We start from the raw sequence: 26,755 nt of genomic DNA on the forward strand, positions 1-26,755 counted from the left end.
TATCTTTCCTGAAACGGCGCTGCCAGTCTCACCCACGGGTATCACTCTATAACCAGACTGTAACAATGGGATTGTTTAGGGTCTTATTCTTCTCTGTTTTATTGGTGGATTGCAACCAACTGTAAGGAGCATACTGCCACCTACTGTACAAGAGTGTGTAACATCATTTCATTAAGCCTGTTTTTTAAATTCTGTTTGATTGTTTATGTTGTTTCACACGGACGGCTTCAGGTGAAACACCGCACATGCTCAGTTCAGGTGAAGCCCCGCACATGCTCAGTTCAGGTGAAGCCCCGCACATGCTCAGTTGATGTTCCTGCGATGAGACTAAAGCGCGGAGGAAAGACCGGCTGCTGAATTTTGTTTAAAATTTTAAAAAAAAACATAAAACCACCAAAAAACCAGCTCGAGCATCAAAGGTACACTTTTTATGATATGTTTTATTTGTTGTGCACTAACTACGCTTAGTGTAAGTCTGTTACAAATACTCAGGTCCCTGAAAAAGTCCCTATAAAAAAGTTTCCTCCTCACACAAGGCCATCTCTGTTCTGTTATGTCGTTTTAAAGAGGGTTTCCAAACCAAAGAGCCGGCTTTTAATTTCTCTTCCAAATAAACCTGTCTTCCAATTCATTGCATTTTTAACCTAGTAATTTTTGTGGTAGAAGTATCGTATCGGTACTCGGTATCGGCGAGTACACAAATTAAAATACTCATACTCGGTGTGAAAAAAATGGTATCGGGGCATCCCTACTAAAAACAGATCAGACCAATCACAACATTGTATGAACTTAAAATGCACATGTGTAAACTGGAACATGAAGGAAATAAATGGAAAATGGACGATAAGTTGTTGTAAAGTCTGTCCAGCGTGACATTGGTGACAAAGTTGCTTTTGTCATCACAGAAATATGAAACTAGCATATTTCAAAAGCTGCCGCCTTAAAAGTTATGCTTAATTTACAAACTAGTTTATCAATATGATTTTTAAAAATCGTAGTTTTTTTTTGTTATTTACTTGCAGACTTCAAAAAAAGAAGCGTCATCATCGTTTTATTTTACTGTAATTTTACCCGTAAAACATCGTTTTAAGTTCACAATAATGGGTGTTCCTTAATTTATATATTTATACGTATCTTAGCGTCCTTAGTTACAGTTTAACTGACGTGGATCATTATATCCAGACACATTTATCAAGTTATAAAACTGCATTTATTTATGACAAATCAAAGCGTTTACAGAGCAAACAGACTTTTATGAGGAAGCATCAACTTTATACACGACAATAAAACAGTTTCATTGCAACAATAATTCTCAGGAAAACTTCAGAATAACAAGATAAAACAACGTTTTGTGCCTTAAACCAAATGCTGTAAAAATTAACATGTGAGTTTAAGAAACGAAATAGGTATAAAAAGCGCATAATAGCATCTAAAAAGAATAAAAATTGGAAAAAAAAAAAAAAAAGACAAAGCCTTTACTTGTCTCGTTTTCCAGAGTCCAAAAGGTTCAATATTAAATAAAATAATACACAGAAATTCAGATTTTTTTTTTAACCTTAGCTGCTTAATCGCAGGATTTGAGGAAAAATCCAAAAATTACTGGGGAATTATCGTATCAATCTGGGAATAAAAACGTTTTTGTGCAACTGTTTTACTTGAAAAATTTAAAAAGAAAATTATTGGAAAACTACTTTACTTTTTTTTACTTTAAAATTACTTTTTGGACCGACCTTTTAACCAAGCCGTGATTAACGTTGTTGGTTAGCAGGACGTTTTTTTCTGAACTTTTTATAGTTTTATTTAATATTTCCATCTTTTGGACTCCGTTCATGTCGACTTGAGACAGATTTTACAAACTAAACGAGCTTTAAATGATATAAAAGCAGATAAAACTGATGTAAAACTGCAGTTAATGTTTCCGTCTTTTTCTTTTTACATCTCAGTATCTACAAGTGGAATAAAAACTTCAAATCCAGACGGAATCTTCAAACTTAACATTTAATTTATGAAATACTTTCCAAAAAAGCGACACTATTTAAATATTCAATTTATCTATTTCAATAATATTTTGTTTCAATATCACAATTATCCTGTGTAACGATTAATTAATGATTAACACTAAACTGGGATTGTAGGAGGAAGTAACGGCCACTAGTTGCAGTTGATTAGCACCAAAACATGCTGCTAACACGCTGCTAATGCTAACGAGAACCTGGTAGCTACAAACGCTAACTACGGTCAAACAACGGAAACTAGTTTGTTTTTATCTAAAACCTGCTGGTTTTTCACGCTGCGCTAGCTGCGATGCCGTTTTGCTTCAAAAAAATTTATTTGGATCGGATGCAAAGTCAATAACCAGAAGGAGTAGTTTTACGCGTATTTATGCTAACAAATGTTAGCTTAAATGCAGGAGTTTTACGTTTCCATGGCAACAGCAAATCACTCAGGAGCATAAACACCAGAGACGGCATGTTAACGTACAAAGTTTAGGCTTAAAAAACTTTTATTCCGCCCGACTCATCCAAATATTCATAGTTGTTTTGTTCTTTTTTCAGAAAAATCTGCATTTATTCTAACAAATGTTAGCTTAAAGGCTAACAAATGTTAGCTTAAATGCTAACAAAACCTACATTCAGAAACACGTTTTTTGTCTGTTTTGGGACTTGTCATCTAAATATTCATATTTGTTTAGTTTTTTTCAGAAAAATCTGCATTTATTCTAACAAATGCTAGCTTAAAGGCTAACAAATGTTAGCTCAAATGCTAACAAAACGTACCTTCAGAAACACGTTTTTTGTCTGTTTTGGGACTCGTCACACCTTTAAATCTTTAAAAAACAGAAGACCCGTCTGCTCATTTAATAGAGAAACTTCAGCCAGTTCGTCCGTTAGCGGTTAGCGGGGACGTTAGCGGTTAGCGGGTTGTTAACGGGCAGGAAGCGGCTGCATCTGCAGGGACTGGTACGTGTCTCTGGTGGCCGAGCTGAGACCCTGGTACACTGGGTCGTTCTTCTTCTGGCGCTGCAGAAAACATCAACAATCATCAACATTAGCTCCTGAGTAACATTCTGTAAACGTTTTAGCGCGCGGATGAAGCTAACCACTCACCTCTCTCTTGACAGGAAGCTCCTTGTAAATCCCGCCCGGTTGTTTCTTCCAGTCCTGGATTCATTTAAACAAATAAATAGATCGTTAATCTTGTAATGTCTGAATACTGATGTCAGTGAGGTTAGCGTTAACTACCGTGTAGGTGGAGTCGTCCGGCGTCCTGCGGTTCTGTAAGACAGAGGTAACAATGAGTCAGCAGAATTTACAGGCAGAGCTAACAATGAATCAGCAGAATTTACAGACGGAGGTAACAATGAATCAGCAGAATTTACAGACGGAGGTAACAATGAATCTGCAGAATTTACAGGCAGAGCTAACAATGAGTCTGCAGAATTTACAGGCAAAGCTAACAATGAATCAGCAGAATTTACAGACGGAGGTAACAATGAATCAGCAGAATTTACAGACAGAGCTAACAATGAGCAATTCTTGAGCAATTAATCAATGTACAGATCAAGGACTTCCTGGCCTTACACAATATCCTTTCACCCTTGCAGTCTGGTTTTAGGAAGCAGCATAGCACAGTATCCGCTGCTCTTAAAGTGGTCAACGACATCACTGAGGCCTTGGACAGGAAGAACCACTGTGCCGCCCTTTTTGTCGACTTGTCAAAGGCATTCGACACCGTCGACCACTCCATCTTATGTCAGCGCCTCTCGGACATTGGTTTTTCCTCCCATGCTGTTGGCTGGTTTACAAACTACCTGTCTCAGCGTAAACAGGCTGTGCAGTTTGGTGATCTGTCCTCCAACATGCTTACTACCTCTAATGGGGTGCCACAGGGTTCGGTCTTAGGGCCAACCCTATTCACCATTTACATTAATGAAATAGGATCAACCTCAAATGCTGCTGTTCATCTTTACGCGGATGACACAATTATGTACTGCTTTGCTTCTTCCATCTCCCGTGCCTTGGAGTCTCTACAGACTGCTTTTGACACCCTTCAGTCCCAGTTGTCTCAGCTTAGACTGGTGGTGAATGCAGGGAAGACCAAGGTCATGCTCTTCTCCAACAGCAAGCAGGCGTCAGCGGCACTTCCTGGCATTGTGTCTCGTCAGGGTACACCTATTGAGATTGTGTCAAACTACAAATATCTTGGCGTTGTTCTTGACGACACTCTCACCTTCCAACTTCACATCAATATGCTCTTGAAGAAACTGAAGTTGAAACTGAGCTTTTTCTTCAGAAACAAGTCCTACTTTTCAGCTCTTGCTAGGAAACGGCTGGTTACTGCCACCTTCTTGCCTCTTTTGGACTATGGTGATGTCCTCTACATGAATGCATCTGCAAGCTGTCTCCAACTTCTGGATGCTGCGTACCATGGAGCGCTGCGCTTCATAACCGGTTGTAAACCACTTACACACCATTGTGTGCTTTACTGTCTGGTTAACTGGCCATCTCTTTCCATCCGCCGAACCCTCCACTGGTACACTCTCATTTACAAATCCATTCTTGGTCTGCTCCCACCCTACCTCTCTGTCTACTTTCCACGCAAGCGATCCAGATACGCTCTCCGTACGCAGGATATCATTTCTTACTCCATCCCCTTGGTCCGCACAGAGAAAGGCAAAAGGGCGTTCTCTTTTGCAGCCCCGTCCGCTTGGAACTCCTTGCAACAGAGTCTGAAGTTGACGAACCTGATTCCCCTTGCTAGTTTTAAGCTTTTGCTTAGAGACATGGAGAGTGCATCTTTATCTTGTACTTGCACTAGATGACCTCTGCCGCAGCTAAGCATTTAAAGCACATAAGCTAGTCTGTGTTCTACAAGTTTTATTTTTGTCTGGGGCTAGTGTACTAACCTGATATCTCTATTTTCCAGCTATTTAACGGTTATAGTGTATTGTCATTTCCACTCTGCATCAGTTTCAAGTGTTATGTCCTGTCATATCTTGTCATGTCTCATTTTTATGTTTTATGTAACTGTGTGGATGTGAACAGGTCACACTTGAAAATGAGTCTTCGGACTCAAGTGTTTTATCTGTATAAATAAAGGATAAATAAAAAAAAAAAAATAAAATGAGTCAGCAGAATTTACAGCTTTAATCAATCTACAGTGATGGACCTGGTAGGATCTACTGACGCAGGAAACTACCGCTCCATCAGTTGGGGGCGGAGCTACGCCAGTTTAGCTGTTTGTCAAATCAGCAATAAATAGAAAATGAAAAATAACATTAAGAGAAAAGAAAAGGAAAATGATGAGATGGTTGTTGAATCTCTTTGCTGCCTTTGCATTTATGCTAATGCTAATGTACCATAATATAAGACGACCCTGATTATAAGACGTATGGAGGTAGATTTGTTTCTTAATTATTCAATCAAAACAGATTACTTCAATCAAAAAAATGTATTTCAATCAAAGAAAAAAAGTGTTTGAATGCAAACAAATATTTGAGACAATAAAAATGCATTTGAACTGTTTTTTCTTTGATTGGAAATGTTTTCTTTGATAGAAGTTTTTTGTTTGAAGCAACGTTTTTGTTGTTTTGTGTTTGAGCCATATTATTATGGGTACGATATTTGTGTCTTTATCATTTAATCAAAAAAGAAGTTCCTATATATATATATATATATATATATATATATATATATATATATATATATATATATATATATATATATATATATATATATATATATTCAATCAAAAAAAATCACTTCAATAAAAAAAAACTTTTTCAATCAAAGAAAAAAAGTGTTCAAATGCATTTTTTTGAGTCTCAAATATTTCTTTACATTCAAACACTTTTTTTCTTTGATTGAAATATTTTTTTTTGATTGAAGTGATTTTTTTTAATTGAAAATATATTTTTTGATTGAAGCAATCTTTTTTTTATTGAATAATTAAGACACAAATCTACCTCCATAGTGTTTCACATACTTTCTCCAACTCTTCCATTACTGAACAGAAGATTCTAGAATAAGTCAACGAGTCCAGAGGATGAAGATCCATAATAATTCCAGAATGTTCTGAGTGGAATAAGTCAGATTTTTAAGTCTGTTATCTTCAGATATGAACTTACTCTTCTTCCTCCTTCAATATCTGATGTTCCAGGTTCTCTCAGGTCCTGGAAACAAGAACAGGTTCATTTAGGGATTTAAATATGGAAACATGTTGAGTCACGTTCAGCTAAAGTCCAGGTTTTGGTTTGGACTTACGGAGTAAAGGGCATCGTCCAACGCCTTCGCTTTGGTTTTGAAGAACTATGGAAAAAACACACAAGTGAAAGTTTACTGTACAATACTGTCTGACTCTCTTAAGATACATTAGAATATCATCAGCGTACAGGTGTTTCTCCATTTTCTGTTATCTCTTCTTTTCTTCTCTTTTCTTTCTCACCGCTATTTTTTATTTTTCTTCTTCGTGACAGGAAAGCTTTGTACAGAAGAGTATCAGGGCCAGGCAGGAGAAAAATATGAATAATATTTGAGAGGAGGAAGATTTTTTTTCATTAAGCACTTAGAGAAAAAAGTCAAAATGTCAAGATCAATGTTGAAGTACAATTTCAAGAAAAAAGTTGAAATGTTGAGAAAAAAAGGCAAGATTTCGACTTTATTCACGAAATTTCGACGTTATTCTTGAAATTGTACTTCAACATCAATCTACAGTAGGGTATCATCAGCGTACAGGTGTATTCAATTCAAATAAGCAGCGAATGTTTAGAGCAGTGGGCCTGAAACAGAGCCTTGTGGGACACCAGAGGACGGTTAGGGAGGTTAAAAACTAAACTAGCTGTGGCTAGCTAAAAACTAGACGAAGAGCCAACGCAGCGCAGCGTGAAACCTCCATCCAAGCTAGCGCAGGAAGTCGTTTTTGTCGACATACGAAGGTAGAAATGTGACAAAATACACAAGCTTGTGAAAACTCGTAGAATACATTGTGAGGTCAGACGCCCCAACCAATCATCAATCAATCAAAATATTTGTACAGCACCTTTCATCCAGGTACAGGAAATACAAAGTGCTTAACATTTTGACTGAAAAATAAGCACAATAAAAATAAAATAAAAACTGGGAGACCAAAAATTAAATAATGATACAAGTTCAAGAATTAAGGCTAAAAAATAATCAGTCCACAACAATAAAATATAATAATGATAAAAACATTACAAGAAATAGATAAATAAATAAAACAAAGACCTCTAAAAAATGTTAAACAGAATAAAACTATAACATTTGATGCTAAATAAAAGCCAGACCAAAGAAATGAGTTTTTAGTTTAAAAATGTCCACATTTCCAGCTGCTCTCAGAAGCTCCTCCCAAGTCCCGGTCAGAGTCCCCAGGTCCCCCTCCAGCTGGTCCTGGTGGGACCAGGTTCTGATGGACCCCCCTAGGAACCAGGACCAGGACCAGGTCTTGGTGGACCCCCCTAGGAACCAGAACCAGGTTACCCACCTTCTCTCTCAGGAACATCCCCGTCACCACCAGCCCGTACAGACCCAGGAAACAGTCCAGCAGGTAACAGAGACGGGGGTCGGACAGATGCAGAGCTGCTTCTGGAGGGGTCAAAGAGAGGTCAGAGGTCACATGTTAGTGTGTGTGTGTGTTAGGATTGCCACCTTTCAGAAATAGAAATAAGGGACGCCCTGATTTCAGCAGCACAGGAGCAAAAAAAAAGCCCCAAAACTTCTAAACTGAATAAAAATGTGTTTATTTTATATGAAAAAACTAAATGCTTTGATTTAAAGTTTAAAGTGCTTTAATAGCGTTGAACTTGCATGACTGTAGAGACAGACAACCATACTAGCAACTGAAATAGCCGCCTATGCTACGTATGTCAACATCAGCCAAGATGTAGAATATAGTTACAGGTGAAGAATATGGTGTAAAAGTTAATTTATTTCAATAATTCAACTAGAATTTGGTGTAAAAGTTAATTTATTTCAATAATTCAACTAGAATATGGTGTAAAAGTTAACTTATTTCAATAATTCAACTAGAATATGGTGTAAAAGTTAATTTATTTCAATAATTCAACTAGAATATGGTGTAAAAGTTAGTTTATTTCAATAATTCAACTAGAATATCGTGTAAAAGTTAATTTATTTCAATAATTCAACTAGAATATGGTGTAAAAGTTAATTTATTTCAATAATTCAACTAGAATATGGCGTAAAAGTTAACTTATTTCAATAATTCAACTAGAATATGGTGTAAAAGTTAATTTATTTCAATAATTCAACTAGAATATGGTGTAAAAGTTAATTTATTTCAATAATTCAACTAGAATATGGCGTAAAAGTTAACTTATTTCAATAATTCAACTAGAATATGGTGTAAAAGTTAATTTATTTCAATAATTCAACTAGAATATGGTGTAAAGGTTCATTTATTTCAATAATTCAACTAGAATATGGTGTAAAAGTTAATTTATTTCATTAATTCAACTAGAATATGGTGTAAAAGTTAATTTATTTCAATAATTCAACTAGAATATGGTGTAAAAGTTAATTTATTTCAATAATTCAACTAGAATATGGTGTAAAAGTTAATTTATTTCAATAATTCAACTAGAATATGGTGTAAAAGTTAATTTATTTCAATAATTCAACTAAAATATGGTGTAAAAGTTAACTTATTTCAATAATTCAACTAGAATATGGTGTAAAGGTTCATTTATTTCAATAATTCAACTAGAATATGGTGTAAAAGTTAACTTATTTCAATTATTCAACTAGAATATGGTGTAAAAGTTAATTTATTTCAATAATTCAACTAGAATATGGTGTAAAAGTTAACTTATTTCAATAATTCAACTAGAATATGGTGTAAAAGTTCATTTATTTCAATAATTCAACTAGAATATGGTGTAAAAGTTAACTTATTTCAATAATTCAACTAGAATATGGTGTAAAAGTTCATTTATTTCAATAATTCAACTAGAATATGGTGTAAAAGTTAATGAAAATACGGTACAAATCGTGTCCCGTATTAGTTCAATACGGGACGCAACATTTTTTTCTCAAATAAAGGACAATTCCGTATTTTACGGGACGGGTGGCAACCCTAGTGTGTGTGTGTGCGACTGCGACTGAGACCAAGCTTCCTGACACTAGGCAGCACATTTCTCTCCAGAATGCCTTGATAGTCTTCAGATTTCATTTTACCTTGCACACATTCAAGACACCCTGTGCCAGATGCAGCAAAGCAGCCCCAAAACATTACTGAGCCTCCTCCATGTTTCACCGTAGGGACAGTGTTCTTTTCTTCGTATTAGGCCTGTGTTGAAAAAATTGATTTTCCGATTCTAAATCGATTCTCATATTAATTCCTAAAAATCGATTCTTGTGTCTAAAGATCAATTTTTTTTTTTTTTTTTTTTTTTTCATCATTTTCACCAGGTGAACTTTAATCCCAGTAGTCGGACACAGTTTGTCATGACACTTCTGAAAAATGCCAGGTGCTTCATGGCAATATGTGTGTGTGGTGACATAATAAATTAGATAAGCTAAAATGATTTGTTTACTGCATGAACTGTTGCAATTTCTTTCTTTTTTGCACTTTAAATGGATATTGAAAGGCCTGTTTGAGTTATTTATTTCTTAGTTATTTCACAATAATTATTGTGAAATTGTTATTTCACTAGTTATTTTACAGTCATATAATTCAGGCAACAGCTCAAAAAACATTTTAAATAACACTAAGCCAAATCAATATCGAATTGGATGGAATCGAAACATGATAATCGATTCTGAATATTAAGAATCCCAATCGAATCGATTCTTGACATTTGAATCGATACCCAGCCCTACTTCGTATGCTTGGTTTTTGAGTCTATGAACATAGAGTTGATGTGCCATAAAAAAGCGAGACTGGAATTTGCAAAAATGCATGTTGACAAGCCACAAAGCTTCTGGGAGAATGTCCTTTGGACAGATGAGACCAAACTGGAGCTTTTTGGTGGAGCAGTTTGCTCATGAGGAGTGGGGCCAAACACCTGTTGACAGCTGCAGAACGCTCATTGACAAATACAGAAATACAGAAATCGTTTAATTGCATTGATTGCCTCAAAAGGTTGTGCAACAAAATATTAAGTTATGGGTACCATCATTTTTGTCCAGCCCTTTTTCATTAGTTTGTTTTTTTTAATAATTATGTTAATCAACAATTCAAAAATAATGGCTGATTTTTATTATTTAATTTTCAATACATTTTTATTTATTGTTACTTTTGTAAGTTTTAAGTGATTTCAGTGAGAATTGTGGGTTTTTCCTTCTTTAACTGAGGGGTACCAACAATTTTTTCCACGTGTATATATATGTGTGCATATGTGTGTATTAATGAATGAATGAATGAATGAATGAATGAATGAATGAATGTTATTTTTGTGTCATGTCCCTTACAGGATTATAAGACACCAGAAACAGAAAATCATCAATATAGATCACACTCACTTCATTGGGAGCTACACAATGTACACCAGAAAAACAAAATAAATCAATCAAATAAAAATAAATAAAAATAAAATAAAAATACTTAATATTTCTTTCTCCCCAACAAAAAACCAGAATGTATATTTTCACATATGTTACTTTTCTTCGTTTATCCCACGCTTTTTCTAAATAGTCAGCAAGTGCAAATACTTATACTATATACCAATGTGTGTGTGTGTGTGTGTGTGTGTGTGTGTACCAGCTAACCGTTTCCTCAGCTGCTAGCTTAGCTCTCATTGTGGTTCATTAGCTGACAGGTGTGTGTCGCCGTGTGGTCTAGTGTGTGTGCGTGTGTGTGTGTGTGTGTGTGTGTGTGTGTGTGTGTGTGTGTGTGTGTGTGTGTATGTATGTATGTATGTATGTATGTATGTATGTATGTATGTATGTATGTATGTGTGTGTGTGTGTGTGTGTGTGTGTGTGTGTGTGTGTGTGTGTGTGTGTGTTACAATGAGATGCAGCAGTCGCTTCTCATTTCAGAACTCGTTTACACAGAAAACTCTTTTAGTCTTGAAAAACTTTTACGATTCCGCTGGACTAAAGTGTGATTTCACAACCAGACGGAGGCAACTTTAGCAATCAATTGAACTATTTTTGATCACGTGACTCGGTACAATAAACACATGCATCAAACAAGCTGGAAAACGTTCCACTTTCGTCGCATATAAAGACGGTTTCCACCTGAATAAAACACAATGACAACATTAAGCAGCTGGAGGAACTTGGAGTGACATCACAGACAAGTCTACCAAGTTGGAACAGGTACATATACACACACATATGCAGACGATACTGTTATAAATAGTCAGTATAATAATGTATGCAGACGATACTGTTATATATAGTCAGCATAATAATGTATGCAGACGATACTGTTATATATAGTCATTAATAATAATGTATGCAGACGATACTGTTATATATAGTCAGTATAATAATGTATGCAGACGATACTGTAATATATAGTCAGTATAATAATGTATGCAGACGATACTGTTATATATAGTCAGCATAATAATGTATGCAGACGATACTGTTATACATAGTCATTAATAATAATGTATGCAGATGATACTGTTATATATAGTCATTAATAATAATGTATGCAGACGATACTGTTATATATAGTCAGTATAATAATGTATGCAGACGATACTGTAATATATAGTCAGTATAATAATGTATGCAGACGATACTGTTATATATAGTCAGCATAATAATGTATGCAGACGATACTGTTATATATAGTCATTAATAATAATGTATGCAGACGATACTGTTATATATAGTAACATAATAAGGTATGCAGACGATACTGTTATATATAGTCAGTATAATAATGTATGCAGACGATACTGTTATATATAGTCAGTATAATAATGTATGCAGACGATACTGTTATATATAGTCAGTATAATAATGTATGCAGACGATACTGTTATATATAGTCAGTATAATAATGTATGCAGACGATACTGTTATATATAGTCAGTATAATAATGTATGCAGACGATACTGTTATATATAGTAATTAATAATATTGTATGCAGACGATACTGTTATATATAGTCAGTATAATAATGTATGCAGACGATACTGTTGTATATAGTCAGTATAATAATGTATGCAGACGATACTGTTATATATAGTAATTAATAATATTGTATGCAGACGATACTGTTATATATAGTCAGTATAATAATGTATGCAGACGATACTGTTGTATATAGTCAGTATAATAATGTATGCAGACGATACTGTTATATATAGTCAGTATAATAATGTATGCAGACGATACTGTTATATATAGTCAGTATAATGATGTATGTAGACGATACTGTTCTATATAGTCAGTATAATAATGTATGCAGACGATACTGTTATATATATTCATTAATAATAATGTATGCAGACGATACTGTTATATATAGTCAGTATAATAATGTATGCAGACGATACTGTTATATATAGTCAGCATAATAATGTATGCAGACGATACTGTTATATATATAGTCAGCATAATAATGTATGCAGACGATACTGTTATATATAGTCAGCATAATAATGTATGCAGACGATACTGTTATATATATAGTCAGCATAATAATGTATGCAGACGATACTGTTATATATAGTCAGTATAACACTGTATGCAGACAATACTGTTATATATAGTCAACATAATAATGTATGCAGACGATACTGTTATATATAGTCAGTATAACACTGTATGCAGACAATACTGTTATATATAGTTATTAATAATAATGTATGCAGACGATACTGTTATATATAGTCAGTATAACACTGTATGCAGACGATACTGTTATATATAGTCAGCATAATAATGTATGCAGACGAATACTGTTATATATAGTCAGTATAATAATGTATGCAGACGATACTGTTATATATAGTCAGTATAATAATGTATGCAGACGATACTGTTATATACAGTCAGTATAATGTATGCAGACGATACTGTTATATATAGTCAGTATAATGTATGCAGACGATACTGTTATATATAGTCAGTATAATAATGTATGCAGACAATACTGTTATATATAGTCATTAATAATAATGTATGCAGACGATACTGTTATATATAGTCAGACTAACACTATGCAGACGATACTGTTATAGTCATTAATAATAATGTATGCAGACGATACTGTTATATATAGTCAGTATAATAATGTATGCAGACGATACTGTTATATATAGTCAGCATAATAATGTATGCAGACGATACTGTTATATATAGTCATTAATAATAATGTATGCAGACGATACTGTTATATATAGTCATTAATAATAATGTATGCAGACGATACTGTTATATATAGTCAGCATAATAATGTATGCAGACGATACTGTTATATATAGTCAGTATAATAATGTATGCAGACGATACTGTTATATATAGTCAGTATAATAATGTATGGTTACGTAACTCATGCCTCACTTTAAACTTAGAAAAAACTGCTCTGTTGAATATGCTTCCATGTTTCTATTTATCTAGTTTATCTGTTGTCTCTTTTCTTTTTTTCTGCTCTTTTACTTATTTTTTCTTTTTCTATACTAATTTTTATGTACTATTATTCCATCAACCTGCCCAGGGACGACAGGTGGAAAACAGCAAGCTGCTACAACCTGGCACTATGCATATTCTCTTGTACAAGATTAATGTCTTATAGTGCACTGTCGCTGTTTTGAAATACATAAATAAATAACAAAATAACAGACAGAACTGTCTGGGTAGAAACATGGAAAACAAGGTAGAAACCGGGGGACACGGTTGAACATCTTCTCCCAATCTAATGTTGTGTTTTGTTGGTCTAAATTGTGCTACTCAGCAAATCCGACATGTATGGCTAAGATGAAAACTTAGCCTTAAAAATAAAAATATCCCCACGATAAGTCATAATTATGAGATAAAAAGTCAAAATTATGAGATAGAAAATCGAAATTATGAGATAGAATGTCATAATTATGAGATAGAAAGTCGAAATTATGTAATAGAAAGTCATAATTATGAGATAAAAAGTTGAAATTATGACTTTTTATCTCATAATTATGATTTACCGTGGGGATATTTTTATTTTTAAGGCTAAGATTTCATCTTATTTTTTTCTTTTACTGGCGGAAATGAGCTTCCATAGACAATCTAATGTTGTGTTTTGTTGGTATGGATGTCATATCTGGCATTAATTTGCCGCCGGGACGAATGGTGGAAATTACTGGCTACAACCGTGAATATTTACACTAGTGTTCATTAATATGTACAGTCCCTGTTCAACAAATAAAGTCAATTGAATTGAATCCAGAAACTACATGTGGGGGGGTTGGAAAAATTATTTAGTCCAGACTAAAACTCAGTGTTCCTCCAGAATCGGGGGTTTGACTGCGTACAGGTCCAACAGATAGTTTTATTTAAGTAACAAAAATGTTCAACAGTGATTCTGCAACGGGAATCAAGACGGTGAACCAACAGAAAGCTGATCTTCAACATTTGCAAATGAGAAATCAGTGGTTCAGTAGACGACCAGAACCTCCACCACAGTCTACCAATCAGGACGGAACCAGAATGGAACCAGGACGGAACCAGGACGAACCGGTTCCACCCAGAACAGGGAACTAGTTCATGAGAAAACGCACTTCAAACCAACTCGATAACGTCTCCTTTAAACCCGACGACTGGGAAGAGTTTGGTTTTAGCATCACTAAGCTACGATAGCAAGCTCGTCGTTGGTTCCCAGAACCGTCTATCTCCTTCCATCACTACGGTTCCCTCTCCTCACGTCGTCATGGCAACACAGATGTAAAAACCAGATGCCTGCACAGCGTTCAGGGTCACTTTAGCCTCGTTTGGTGTTTAACTGAGCGCTGGGCTGATAAAAACAGAGATATTTGAATACGAGCAGCACAGGAAGTGGTTGTGGTGGCGACGCCGAGGCGAGTGGGGGGAAACTGATGAAGACCAGAACAGATTAACACGAGACAGAACATGAGTCTCTATTTGTTCTTAACTAAATTGTTGATCAGTTCACATGTTGTAGAAGCCCCAAGATATCAGTCTTTTTAATATTTAGGCGAGGCAAGTTTATCTTAAAAGTGCTTTAAAAGCGGCAAGACACACTTAAAACATAAATAACAAATAAAATTAAATGTATTTAATCTATATATCTACGGTACATCTTAATAACAGAAGTAAGTTGAAATAACTTAAACTTTGGAAAAAGTTGTGGTCCCTCATTGCCATCAGTTAAGATAACTCAAAAATGAATTAAATAAATGTTTGAAGCTGGTATAAGATGTCTGTGTTTGTTTTGTGTTAAAGCAACTTAAAGTTGAGTTATTTAAGTTATGACAACTAAAATGGTTTAAAATCGGTTTCCTAAAATGAATTGAGGAGCTAGAAGTTGTGACCACTAGAATGTGAACATTTAATTTAGAGGAATAAAACTGAGTAAATTGAACTTAAGTGCTAACATTTATGTAAAGAAGATTCAATTAAGTTAGTCTGGCTTGATGCAAATTAATACAATCAACACTTTTTAAATAAGTCTGAAGGAAATACCACATATGACAGTATAATACGTATTAGTTTTAAGTTCAGTTTACTGAATGAAATGGTACTATCAAATTTAAATAATAATAAATAAATATTTGAGTATCATATACATCTCCAGAAAAAATACTGTATTCTCTTAGACAAAAACAAAAAAAAAACTTATTTGGGGCCTTTTTGATTTTTTTGCCTTTATTGGACTAATAATGATCTGAATCATCTACTGCATTAATTAATGTGTTTTTCAGGAGTTGATTATTTACTTTATTATTAATTTGTTCCAGTATTTTTATGCATATGTGAAAAGAAGCTAAATGATTTTGAAAAATGTAATTATTAACCATAATTTTTCTTTTCTTATTATTATTATTTATTTTTGTTTAATTATGTTATGAAAAGTAAAAAAAGGGGAAAATATTGATATTTCTATCGTTATTGTAAATCTTTTTTTTTCTTATTGCCCTCAATGAATTTATCCATAAAAAAAACTAATAAAATGAGATAAAATGATAAGAAAAGAGGTAAAATAATAAAAAGTAAAGGCAGTAGATCCAGCAGGTTCATCTCATTCTTACAATGGTAAGAATTACTATTACTAATTACTAATCTGTAACTATTCATACGGTGAATTAAACCAATTTGAATATTCTACGCTACAATTCCTGCATTCAGGGATTATCCATAACTTTGCGCGGTTTTCAAAAAGTATTTCATTTAAGATGCTCAAATCAAATTAAATTATCAAATAAAAAAAAGATGCTCAAATTATTAAAATGATAAGAAAAGAGGTAAAATAATAAAAAGCACAAGTTGTTAAAAACTAAGAGCAGTTTAGTATCATCAGGAGAAAGCCACGCCCCCTGTGATGTCTCATGAAATCTCTTATTTCCTGTAAGTTGGTTATTTCTGTACAATATCGGAATAAATTACGCCTTTGGGTTAAATTACAGAGGCAAATGAAACCAAACAATGATTTTCTTTGAATGAATGAGTCAGTATTTTAGCTTTTCCCCACAAGCTTCTTTTCCTGCCTCTTAGTAGAAACAGAACTTATTCTCATGCTGCTGTGATAGAAGTACAGTCACATTTTCACATTTCAGACACTCCTAGAAATGAGTGAATGAGTGAATCAGAGAAAATGAAACTAACGACCTTCTCAAGTTCAGTATATCTACATTTACAGTTTCTGTTTTTGTGCATTTATTAAAAACGAGCAGATAAAACAGCCAAAAAGAACCTGTTAGCTTTTAACTTTAGAGTGATGTATGTAGTTTAAGAGTAAACCATGTATCAATATCAAAAACCCTGCAAGTTCTACACAAAACATTATGTTTCAGTTCATAAAATCATAGCTACAGCACCAGACATGAACACATGAAGACATGAAGACATGAACACGTGAACACGTGCTCTCAGAGGAAACTTTTACTGCCCATAATAAAGAATAAAGACCAACTCTGGTAAAAGAATAAAAGAACAGTGATTACAGATCTACGTCTGCATGAAACCACTTCCTAAACTCTTTAAACTATTAACACCAAATAATTCAAAGTGTTAGTAAAGAAACATCTCTTGAATAGATATATATAAAACTGATTTCATTATTATTAAGTAAATAAATAAATAATGTATATAATGAATGTATAATAAATGTCGAGAAAAAAGTCAAAATTTTGAGAAAAAAGTCGAAATCTTGGGATTAAAAAGGAAAGGAAAAAGGAAGAAAAAAAAGAGAAAAAAAGGAAAGAGTAGAAAAAAGAAAAAAAGGAAAAAAAGAAGAAATAAAAAGAGAAAAAAGGAAAAAAAAAGGAAAAAGAAAAAATGAAGAAAAAAAGGAAAAAGAGAAGAAAAAAGGAAAAAAGGAAAAGAAGAAAAAAAGAAGAAAAAAGAAAGAGAAAAAAAGAAAAAAAGGGAAAAAAAGAAAAAAAGAAGAAAAAAAGGAAAAAAAAAGAAAAAAAAGAAAAAAAAAGAAAAAAAGGAAAAAGAGAAGAAAAAAGGAAAAACAGAAAAGAAGAAAAAAGAAATGACAAAAAAAGAAAAAAGGGAAAAAAAGAAGAAAAAAAAAGGAAAAAAAGAAGAAAAAAAAGGAAAAAAAGAAAAAAAGAAGAAAAAAAAGGAAAAAAAGAAAAAAAAGAAGAAAAAAAGGGAAAAAAAGAAAAAAAAGAAGAAAAAAAGGAAAAAAAAGGTCAAACATTTCTGAAAAAGCTCCAGGAGCCTCTAGGGCGGCGCTAAAGAGCCGCGGGTTGCTGATCCCTGGTATAGATGCAGGATGGGAAATCATGACCTATTTAGGGCATTAATAGCTGAGGGGACAAAACTACATTTATACCTTTTAGTTTTGCACAAAGGCATTTTAAACCTAAAAAATAAATAAATAATGTAGATAGTATATGGGTATGTGTACATATATATATATATACATACACACACGTATATACACATTATATTATGTATATTATATATTATATAATATAAATAATCGAATATTTATTAAAAATGGTTATTGGTGCAAACTATGATAACTATACATTGTTTGAATTTGTTGATGTTATAAAATGTATGAATATGTATTGTTTGTATTTATATCTTTCCTTTTTATCTGCTACCTCTTTAGGTTTTAATGTTTTGTTGTAATGTTCTGTGTTTTATGGAGCTGATGGGGATCCACATAAAAACTATAAAACGATGTAACCAGTGAAACCGCTGAACTCCTCATATCAGCCCCGTATTGATCCCACAGGGCTCCGTCCTGGGCCCACTTTACATCCAGATCCAGAGTTACAGTAAAGAGAGATGTACGAGGTAAATATTCCTGCTAAACCTCAAAAAGAAACCTCCGAGTAACTGATGTCACATGACCTTTCAGTTCCATCTACAGGAAAACACCAACCGTCTGAAAGTCAAGAGCTTCAGAAACTAAACTTTTACGTAGAAAAACTGGAGAAAACATCATTAGAGCTGGGGATCGATTCAAATGTCAAGAATCGATTCGATTCTTAAGATTCCGAATTGATTATCAAGATTTGATTCTGATATTGATTTGGGTTAGTGTTAATAAAACTGTTTTCAGCTGTTGCATGAATGATATGACTGTAGTTCTGCAACATATTCATACTAGTATTATATTGAAATTCAACAGCAAGTATTGCAGCTAATGATGATTTTAGTTTTAGTTTTTCCCACATTCCGTTTTTATTTTTTTCCATTTTCGGTCTATTTCGGTTTTTAATTTTTGAGAATTTGGTTTTTAGCATTTTATGAAAATGTAACCCCAAAACAGTATATAAAGTAATGAAATATAGACAATTTATGCAATTATAACTGAAAACTTTAATGTTTTCATACCTTGAAACATATTTAAAAGGTGAAAACATGGCACTAGTTATTCTGGTGTCCAACAAAACGTTCCATAAAGAAAAAAACACCAAAAGTTGTATTAAAAAAAAAACAAATTTTAAAAATGTATCTTTACACATACGAATCGATTTTTAGGAATTTAATATGAGAATCGATTTAGAATCGAAAAATTTGATTTTTTCAACACAGGCCTAAACACCACTGCTTCAAAACCAGCAGCTCGACTGTAGGAAGGATCATATGTGACTGTTTGAAGCTTCTCACAGGGATTAAAACGATTAAAAGGTTATAAAAATGTGTTTTATTCCATCACATTGTGCAACTTTCTCTCTTCTGTGCATTTTTGCCCTAAAAAACCAAACCAAAGTGTTTGAGAACTTGGTTATTTTCCACTGAAACAGAATGAACATAAAGAAACTGGAGTGACAGAAAGTCAGCAGTTGTAACAAGTGGAAACAGATTCTTAGATTCTCAGAAATCATGATTCATCTCTGAGACGAAGCTGAGCTGCTTTCAGTTATTCTGATGACTGTTTCTATTTTAGTTTTTATTAGTTTTATTCTCCTTTTAGTCTTGTCAAGTTTCAGTCGACTAAAAGTCTGAGCATTTTAGTCTTATTCTAGTCAGAATTGTCCATTTTAGTCTAGTTTTTATTCCTCTACGATATTGCATTCTATATTTAATCATCGTTATCGTCACATGACCAGCATTTTTGTTGCGTCTCCTTTTCCACAGGTGATAAAGGTTCGTTGACGAAGATATTTAGTCACAATTTTAGTTGATGAAGCATCTTTATGGCGGAGTAGTGGAAAGGTTAATGGGGTTTGAGCCCACGTCTCATCGCTTGCTTCCAAAATAGTGTTTTTGTGGACTGACTCAAAAGGTGGTACAAATAAGAGTGAACAGAGTTCCACTACAACTATGTTGTGGGACCGGGTGCTGCATAGATTTAAGGCAACTAGTGCTCAACTACCAGTGTGACATTCAACATGTGAGAAAAAGAAAGACATTTGCAGACGAGTGTGCTAATGGCAGTGGAGTAGCTTTTAATGACAGTAGTCAGAACTTTGAGGTTGAAACATATCATGTCATCGTTGACAGACTTTGTGCAAGCTTATCGAAGCAGATATGGATAGTTCCTTATCAGAGGAACTTATTCACTTCAAGCATTTATGTGCAGAATGAGACTTCACCTGTACAGCTGCTGCAAGCTCTTGAGAGACATGGACTTAAAACAGCATTTCCAAATGTTTATGTTGCACTAAGACTGTTTTTAACCTTGCCTGTGTCTAACTGTGAGGGCGAGAGGTCGTTTTCTGTATTGAAAAGGGTTAAAAATGAGCCGAGGACCACAATGTCCCAGACACGGTTTTCTGCACTCTCTCTCTTGGCCATTGAACATGAACTTGTTAGTGGACTTAATTTTGATGATATTATACACAAGTCTGTACAGTCAAAGTCCAGAAAAAAGACAGTTTAAGATGTGTTCGTCAAATGAAAGCATTGCTTTCAATTATAGCAGACTATAGTAGATTTAACTGTGTCATACTCAAGTCTATTGTGCTTTTCATGACGAAAGCGTTTCGTTTCCTCTAGTTTGGACCAGGATGATGGAGATGATGATGGAGCGAGACAAACACCAGACTGAGCAGTTCAGTCGTCCACTTGGGGAAGTCGTTCTAAACCGAACTAAAGAGCAATGAAGTGGAAACAGGACTTTTTCTCCAACCTGAGAGTTTAATGAGCAGATTAAACTGAGTGTAAATACAACTGAGGTTTCATTAACGAGTTCATCAGGTCATTCTCCACCTGCCGGAAACTTCAGAGGATAAGATATCAGCAACGCTTTCCTGAATGAAAGTAGAGAAATAACTGATGGTTTGATGTTTTTAGGCGTTTTATCTGATCCAGTAAAAGCTGGAGACACAAAAAAGAGCTAAGCCAGGTCGTAGTCATAGTTACTGAGACGACCACCTCTGGATGGTATGACAGGAAGTAATTAACACCATAACTGCCATTCAAGAGACCACGCCCCTAATTATGCACACACTTATGGTCTGATGTCATTTTAACTTTGAAGGGAATATAAAAGAGCTCCAAACTTTGATCCAGCACCTAGTGGTGATTCCAGGAAGTGCAACATGAGGTTCTGCAGGGATCCTGACCCGGCCCACTGTAGTTTGGCTTTCCTCCATCATACTTTATGTATATTTTCAACTTCAATTTTGACCGTTACCTCATTAAAAATAAGTGATTAATCACTAGATAATTCTCTGCACTCTAAGGGCCTGATTTACTAAGATCCTAAATAAAGAGTACTAAATTGCGTGTGCACTGAAAAAGTTTGCACGTGCTGTTGTTGTGTGTTTTGCGGGTGATCAACTAAGAATTATTATTATTTTGTTTATTTCGGCATGTTTATATAGACACATTTCATCTCCAGAACATTATACATTGCATACTCAGCACATGACGAAAAGGGTACGGGAGAAGCTGACGCTTATCAAAGTCCCGCCCCGTTCTATGTAAGATTCATGATCACATCAACAACAGAATTCAGTAAGATACATAGTTTACCACATAGCAATTTGCTATGCACAATTGTGCAATGCTTGCACAATTGATAACAGGTGCAAACTGCAGTATTTAAATGAGGTGTTGCGCGTCTTACGGTTTGCGCCATGGAGAGTCTGGATGGAAAGCAGGATAGTCGCAAGCACAAAATGAAATTTGACGAGTTGGAGTTAGAGATATTAGTGGAAGAGGCAAATAAACACATTCATGAACTACAGCAAAGAAATTTAAACATTACCAAAAGAAACGCAATATGGGAGAAAATCTGCAATAGAATAAATGCAGTTGGTAAGACAAAAAGAACAGATGAGGTTAAAAGAAGGTGGCAAGATATAAGGCGAAGAACTAAAGAAAAAGTGGCCTTTAATAAAACTTGTGCAACCATTTTTAAAATAGCATGCAGCAGAATAAAGACTCTCTCTCTGCGTATTCTTTGATTTTGGATGTCGCCTCCTTGCCACAATAACAGCAGCAGCAGATTAGCACCTTCCTTTCAAACGTATTAAATACAGACGCTTTCAGGCTTGGTAAATCTCATTGCGCGTGGTAAATGAACCTATTTGCATTTTCCCCTCCCAGTATTTATGATTTCTGGCGGGTACGCCCCATATTGATTATTCATCAGGGCAAAAGTACTAAATGAACAGCGTGTGCTATTTTGCTCATTTGAGAGGCGCAGTCCTCTTTGCACGCTGTTAGTAGATCAGCTGTTAGTAGATCAGCTGTTAGTAGATCAGCTGGCACTTTGGTTTGCGGGTGATGTCAAGTTTGCACACGTTTTTACACACGCAAACCTTTAGTAAATCAGGCCCTAAATATAATCAAACGTCTATTTTATGGGGAATTTGTTTACATATAGTAGAACATTATAAACTACCAAATAAATGATTAGCATAAGAAAACTTAGACGGGCAGGAAAAGCAAAAACAAAACCAGACTTTGATGTTTCACTCAGTAAAATGAGAGAACAAGAACATGAAGATCTTATACGAGGTTGATGGGGTTTTCAACAAAACTAGCTTTAGTACTGAGAATTTACATCTAAAACAAGCCAAGTTTATTTATATAGCATAATTCAACACAAGGTAATTTAAAGTGTACATCTCATTCTTACAATGGCAAGAATTACGTTCTATACGGTCAAAACGTACAAAGACCGGGTCAAATACAGGATTACAAAAGTAATCTGTAACAATTCGTACAGTGAATTAAACCAATTTGACAATTCTACGTCACAATTCCTGCATTCAGGGCTTATACATAACTTTGTACGGTTTTCAAAAATTACAAGTATTTAAAATGAAACAAAACCATCTGCTGCTAAAACTGAATCTGTAAACCGGTTTCAAGTGTCAGAAATAAGAATAGAGGGAGACAGGAGTCCCACAGGGCTCTGCCCTCGGCCCACTTTACTTTCACAGGGAATATTCTGGACATCTGGACCCTTTATTGGTCATTTTATCTTGGAAAAAGGCTTTAAAGGTTAAATCAAACATAACTGTCTCGTCTTAGAGCAGATTCTGGTCCTCAGGTTCTCTGTCCTGCACGTTTAGATGCTAACAAGCTAATAATCCGTTCATCTGAACCCGGTTTACCAAAGCAACAACTGAAACATGCAGGATCCTTGAGGACGGAAATGGACGTCTTTAACTATTTAACATCAGTATTTGTAGAAACCTGTACAAAGTTGGTTTAGTTACAGCTTTTAGTTTCAGTGAACCGGAAATAACGGTAGACGGGTTTCCTGTACAAAGACCACAACATGAGCTGCAGCAGCAGACATGAACACATGAACACATGAAGACATGAAGACATGAAGACATGAACACATGCTCTCAGAGTTCCACTGCCAGAAATAAAAACCAAATGGTAAAAGGCCGGTGATGTACAGAACTACATCTGCATGGAACCCCTTCCTAAGCTTTTGTGTGGTCCAGGTCCATTAATCATGTTGCAAAGGGACGGCAGCTCAAAACACTTACAAGCAACTGAATTTGAAATCATTCTGATTGTTTTTAAGAAATGTATGCTAATTCTTTTTAAAGTCCTGGTGGTGTTGCACAGGTCCAGTTTTTCCCATCCCTTCATGACGTGATACAGGGCCGGTTCTATAAAATGATGACTAGGCTGCATCTCAGATCAGAGGGGGTGCACATGCCTGGCACGTTATTCAACACTAAATTATGCATTTTCCCATAATTTCAAGCAGAATGATACTAGCAAAACAATAATATTTAAAGTGTCTTTCAAGTGCATTTTTGCAGCAATATCACTGCAGAACAAAGAAAATGCTACATTTAGTCTGGACTACCTCACCCATCAGACAATCTAGCAACAGAAAATAAAACATAGCAACAAAAATAAATATAACTATAAATATACAGGACTGTCTCAGAAAATTAGAATATTGTGATAAAGTTCTTTATTTTCTGTAATGCAAAAATGTCCTACATTCTGGATTCATTACAAATCAACTGAAATATTGCAAGCCTTTTATTATTTTAATATTGCTGATCAGGGGTTACAGCTTAAGAAAACTCAAATATCCTATCTCAAAAAATTAGAATATTCTGGGAATCTTAATCTTAAACTGTAAGCCATAATCAGCAATATTAAAATAATAAAAGGCTTGCAATATTTCAGTTGATTTGTAATGAATCCAGAATGTATGCCTTTTTTGCATTACAGAAAATAAAGGACTTTATCACAATATTCTAATCATCTGAGACAGTCCTGTAAACTTGCTTGCGTCGTTGTGCTTGAACCACTTCCGAATATCCATCGTTACTTTGTTAACGGAGCAGCAGAGAGCAGCGTCTTGCTGGTGCAGGAACGGCTGGACGCAGATCAGTGACGGACACTGGCTGATTTATGGTTCCGCGTTGCACCAACGCAGAACCTACGGCCAAGGACGGATTACCGCATGGGCAATGTGGGCGTGTGCCCAGGGCCCTGGAGCCAATGGGGGCCCTCGGGCCTCGGCTTTCAAAAAAATTTTTTATGTGTAAATTAAAATAAAATAAATATATAAATTACATAAATGTGATTTTGAAAATGTAATTATTATGTAATTGTTTGAATGTTATGCAAATTATTGTATTAAATAATTTCAATATCCTACTGACGTTATGACGTAGTTCAAACGCAGGGCAAACCGTTACTCTAGCGCGCAAATGGAGAAGCGAACAATAAGCGGGGCGGCAAAGAGGAAAAAAAAGAAAGAAAAAGATGCTAAAGATGCTGCTTTGGCGCAACAAACGCCCAGTATATCACATTTTTTTAACAAAAAACGGGACGTGGAAGAAGAGGGGCTTGGCAGCGGTGCTGTTGCTACAGCGCTGCCTCCGAGGGACACAATGGATGACGCCGGCTCTACTAGCGCCACCTGCCCGCCGGTCTCAGAGGGAAGTCGGCTATGCCCTCTCACATCGTCTGTGGATAAAGACGGACTGCCGCCGGCTGAAGACGCACCTGACGGCCCGTCAGGTGCGTGCGTCAGTGACGGGAGCGCATCACATAAGAGCGGGGATGGAGACGCCTGGTGTGAGACTGTTACAGACCCCGCGCTGTGGGGAAATACATCCAGTGACAGAATAAAAACTATTCTAATTGAAAGAGGCCCTTCGTCTGTGGATAAAGACGGACTGCCGCCGGCTGAAGACGCACCTGACGGCCCGTCAGGTGCGTGCGTCAGTGACGGGAGCGCATCACATCAGAGCGGGGATGGAGACGCCTGGTGTGAGACTGTTACAGACCCCGCGCTGTGGGGAAATACATCCAGTGACAGAATAAAAACTATTCTAATTGAAAGAGGCCCTTCTTCGTTTCACAACAGGAGGACGAAATACCCTGCATCGGCAAGAGACTGCGGTCTAGGTGGTCGGGTTCGTTCTTTAACAAATGACAGCCTGTGCAGCCGGTTGCCAAATGGACAGTTTACACCACGAGAATGGCTGTTATATTCACCATCTACTGGACATGTATTTTGCTTCGCCTGCAAACTTTTTGGGACAAAAAGGAATGTATTTGTGGATGGTTTTTGTGACTGGAAACACTCGCACCGCATTTCTGAACACGAGAGGAGCCCGGATCACATGTCCAACGTGCTGATACTGATGAAGAGGCAGAGTGCTAAAGGGACCATTGACTCAGCACTGACAAAACAAACTTCGGATGCGAGGCAATATTGGCGGGAGGTACTACGACGTGTTGTGACAGTGATCAAGTTTTTAGGAGAAAGAGGACTGGCTTTCAGAGGAAATGACGAGCTCCTGGGATCACCACACAATGGAAACTACCTGGGGATTTTAGAGGTAATTTCCCAGTTTGACCCATTTCTGGCAGAGCACATTAAAACTTATGGTCAGAAGGGCAGAGGGAGTGTCTCATACTTATCATCAACAACATGTGAGGAGTTCATTGATTTAATGGGAGAAAAAACCAGGCAAGTAATTGCAGATGAGCTTCGTGATGCAAAATATTTCTCTGTCATTGTGGATTCGACTCCTGATTTATCTCATGTTGATCAGTTAACATTTATATTCAGATTTGTTAGCAAGCAAGGTAAGACTGTAGAGCGTTTTCTGGCTTTTGAGCCAATTCAAAGCCATACAGGACAAAGTTTAGCAGATTGTGTGGTTGCCATGGTGACCAGTCTTGGGCTGGACTTGTCTAACTGTAGAGGCCAATCATTTGATAATGCCAGCAACATGTCGGGGCGGTACAATGGACTGCAGGCGCATTTGAAACAAAAAAATCCATTAATACATTATGTGCCTTGTGCTGCGCATTCTCTTAATTTAGTAGGTGTAAACAGCATAGACGCCAGCAGCTCAGATGTGGGAGAATATTTTGATTTACTGCAATCCGTGTACACATTCAGCGCTGCATCTACACACAGGTGGGGGCGAATTTTTCGCAACTCTGATTTTGATATAGACTTGACGTTAAAGTCACTTTCAAACACCAGGTGGAGCTGCCGAGCTGATTCAACTAAAGCTCTCTGGCAAAACTATTGTAAAATAAGAGAAGCCTTGGAGAGCATATCTGCAGATGAAAATGAGAAAAGAGACACCCGAAGTGAAGCCGGCTCACTTGCTGCAAAGTTAAATAAACTGGAAAGTGCATTTATGGCTAACTTTTGGAATACTATTCTTATGCGATTCCAAATGACAAGTTTGCAGCTTCAGAAAGTGGACATTGACCTCATGACA

At 35.5% G+C, this 26,755-nt stretch overlaps 1 protein-coding gene across 1 annotated transcript in view; it reads right to left on the reverse strand.

The window, feature by feature from the left end:
* Positions 1-1,187: 1,187 nt before the first annotated feature.
* Positions 1,188-26,755, reverse strand: part of LOC133425404 (T-cell surface glycoprotein CD3 zeta chain-like) — a 34,020-nt gene continuing 8,452 nt past the window's right edge. Inside the window, exons 2-7 of the mRNA XM_061716254.1 lie at positions 7,501-7,601; positions 6,264-6,308; positions 6,128-6,172; positions 3,243-3,275; positions 3,108-3,161; positions 1,188-3,020 (exon numbers count right to left, since the gene is read on the reverse strand). Coding sequence (XP_061572238.1) covers positions 2,925-3,020; positions 3,108-3,161; positions 3,243-3,275; positions 6,128-6,172; positions 6,264-6,308; positions 7,501-7,601 — 374 coding nt within the window. The 3' untranslated portion in view covers positions 1,188-2,924. The remainder of the gene's footprint in view (positions 3,021-3,107; positions 3,162-3,242; positions 3,276-6,127; positions 6,173-6,263; positions 6,309-7,500; positions 7,602-26,755) is intronic.

This window comes from Cololabis saira, chromosome 24 (assembly GCF_033807715.1).
Source record: "Cololabis saira isolate AMF1-May2022 chromosome 24, fColSai1.1, whole genome shotgun sequence".
Lineage (NCBI taxonomy): Eukaryota > Metazoa > Chordata > Actinopteri > Beloniformes > Belonidae > Cololabis > Cololabis saira.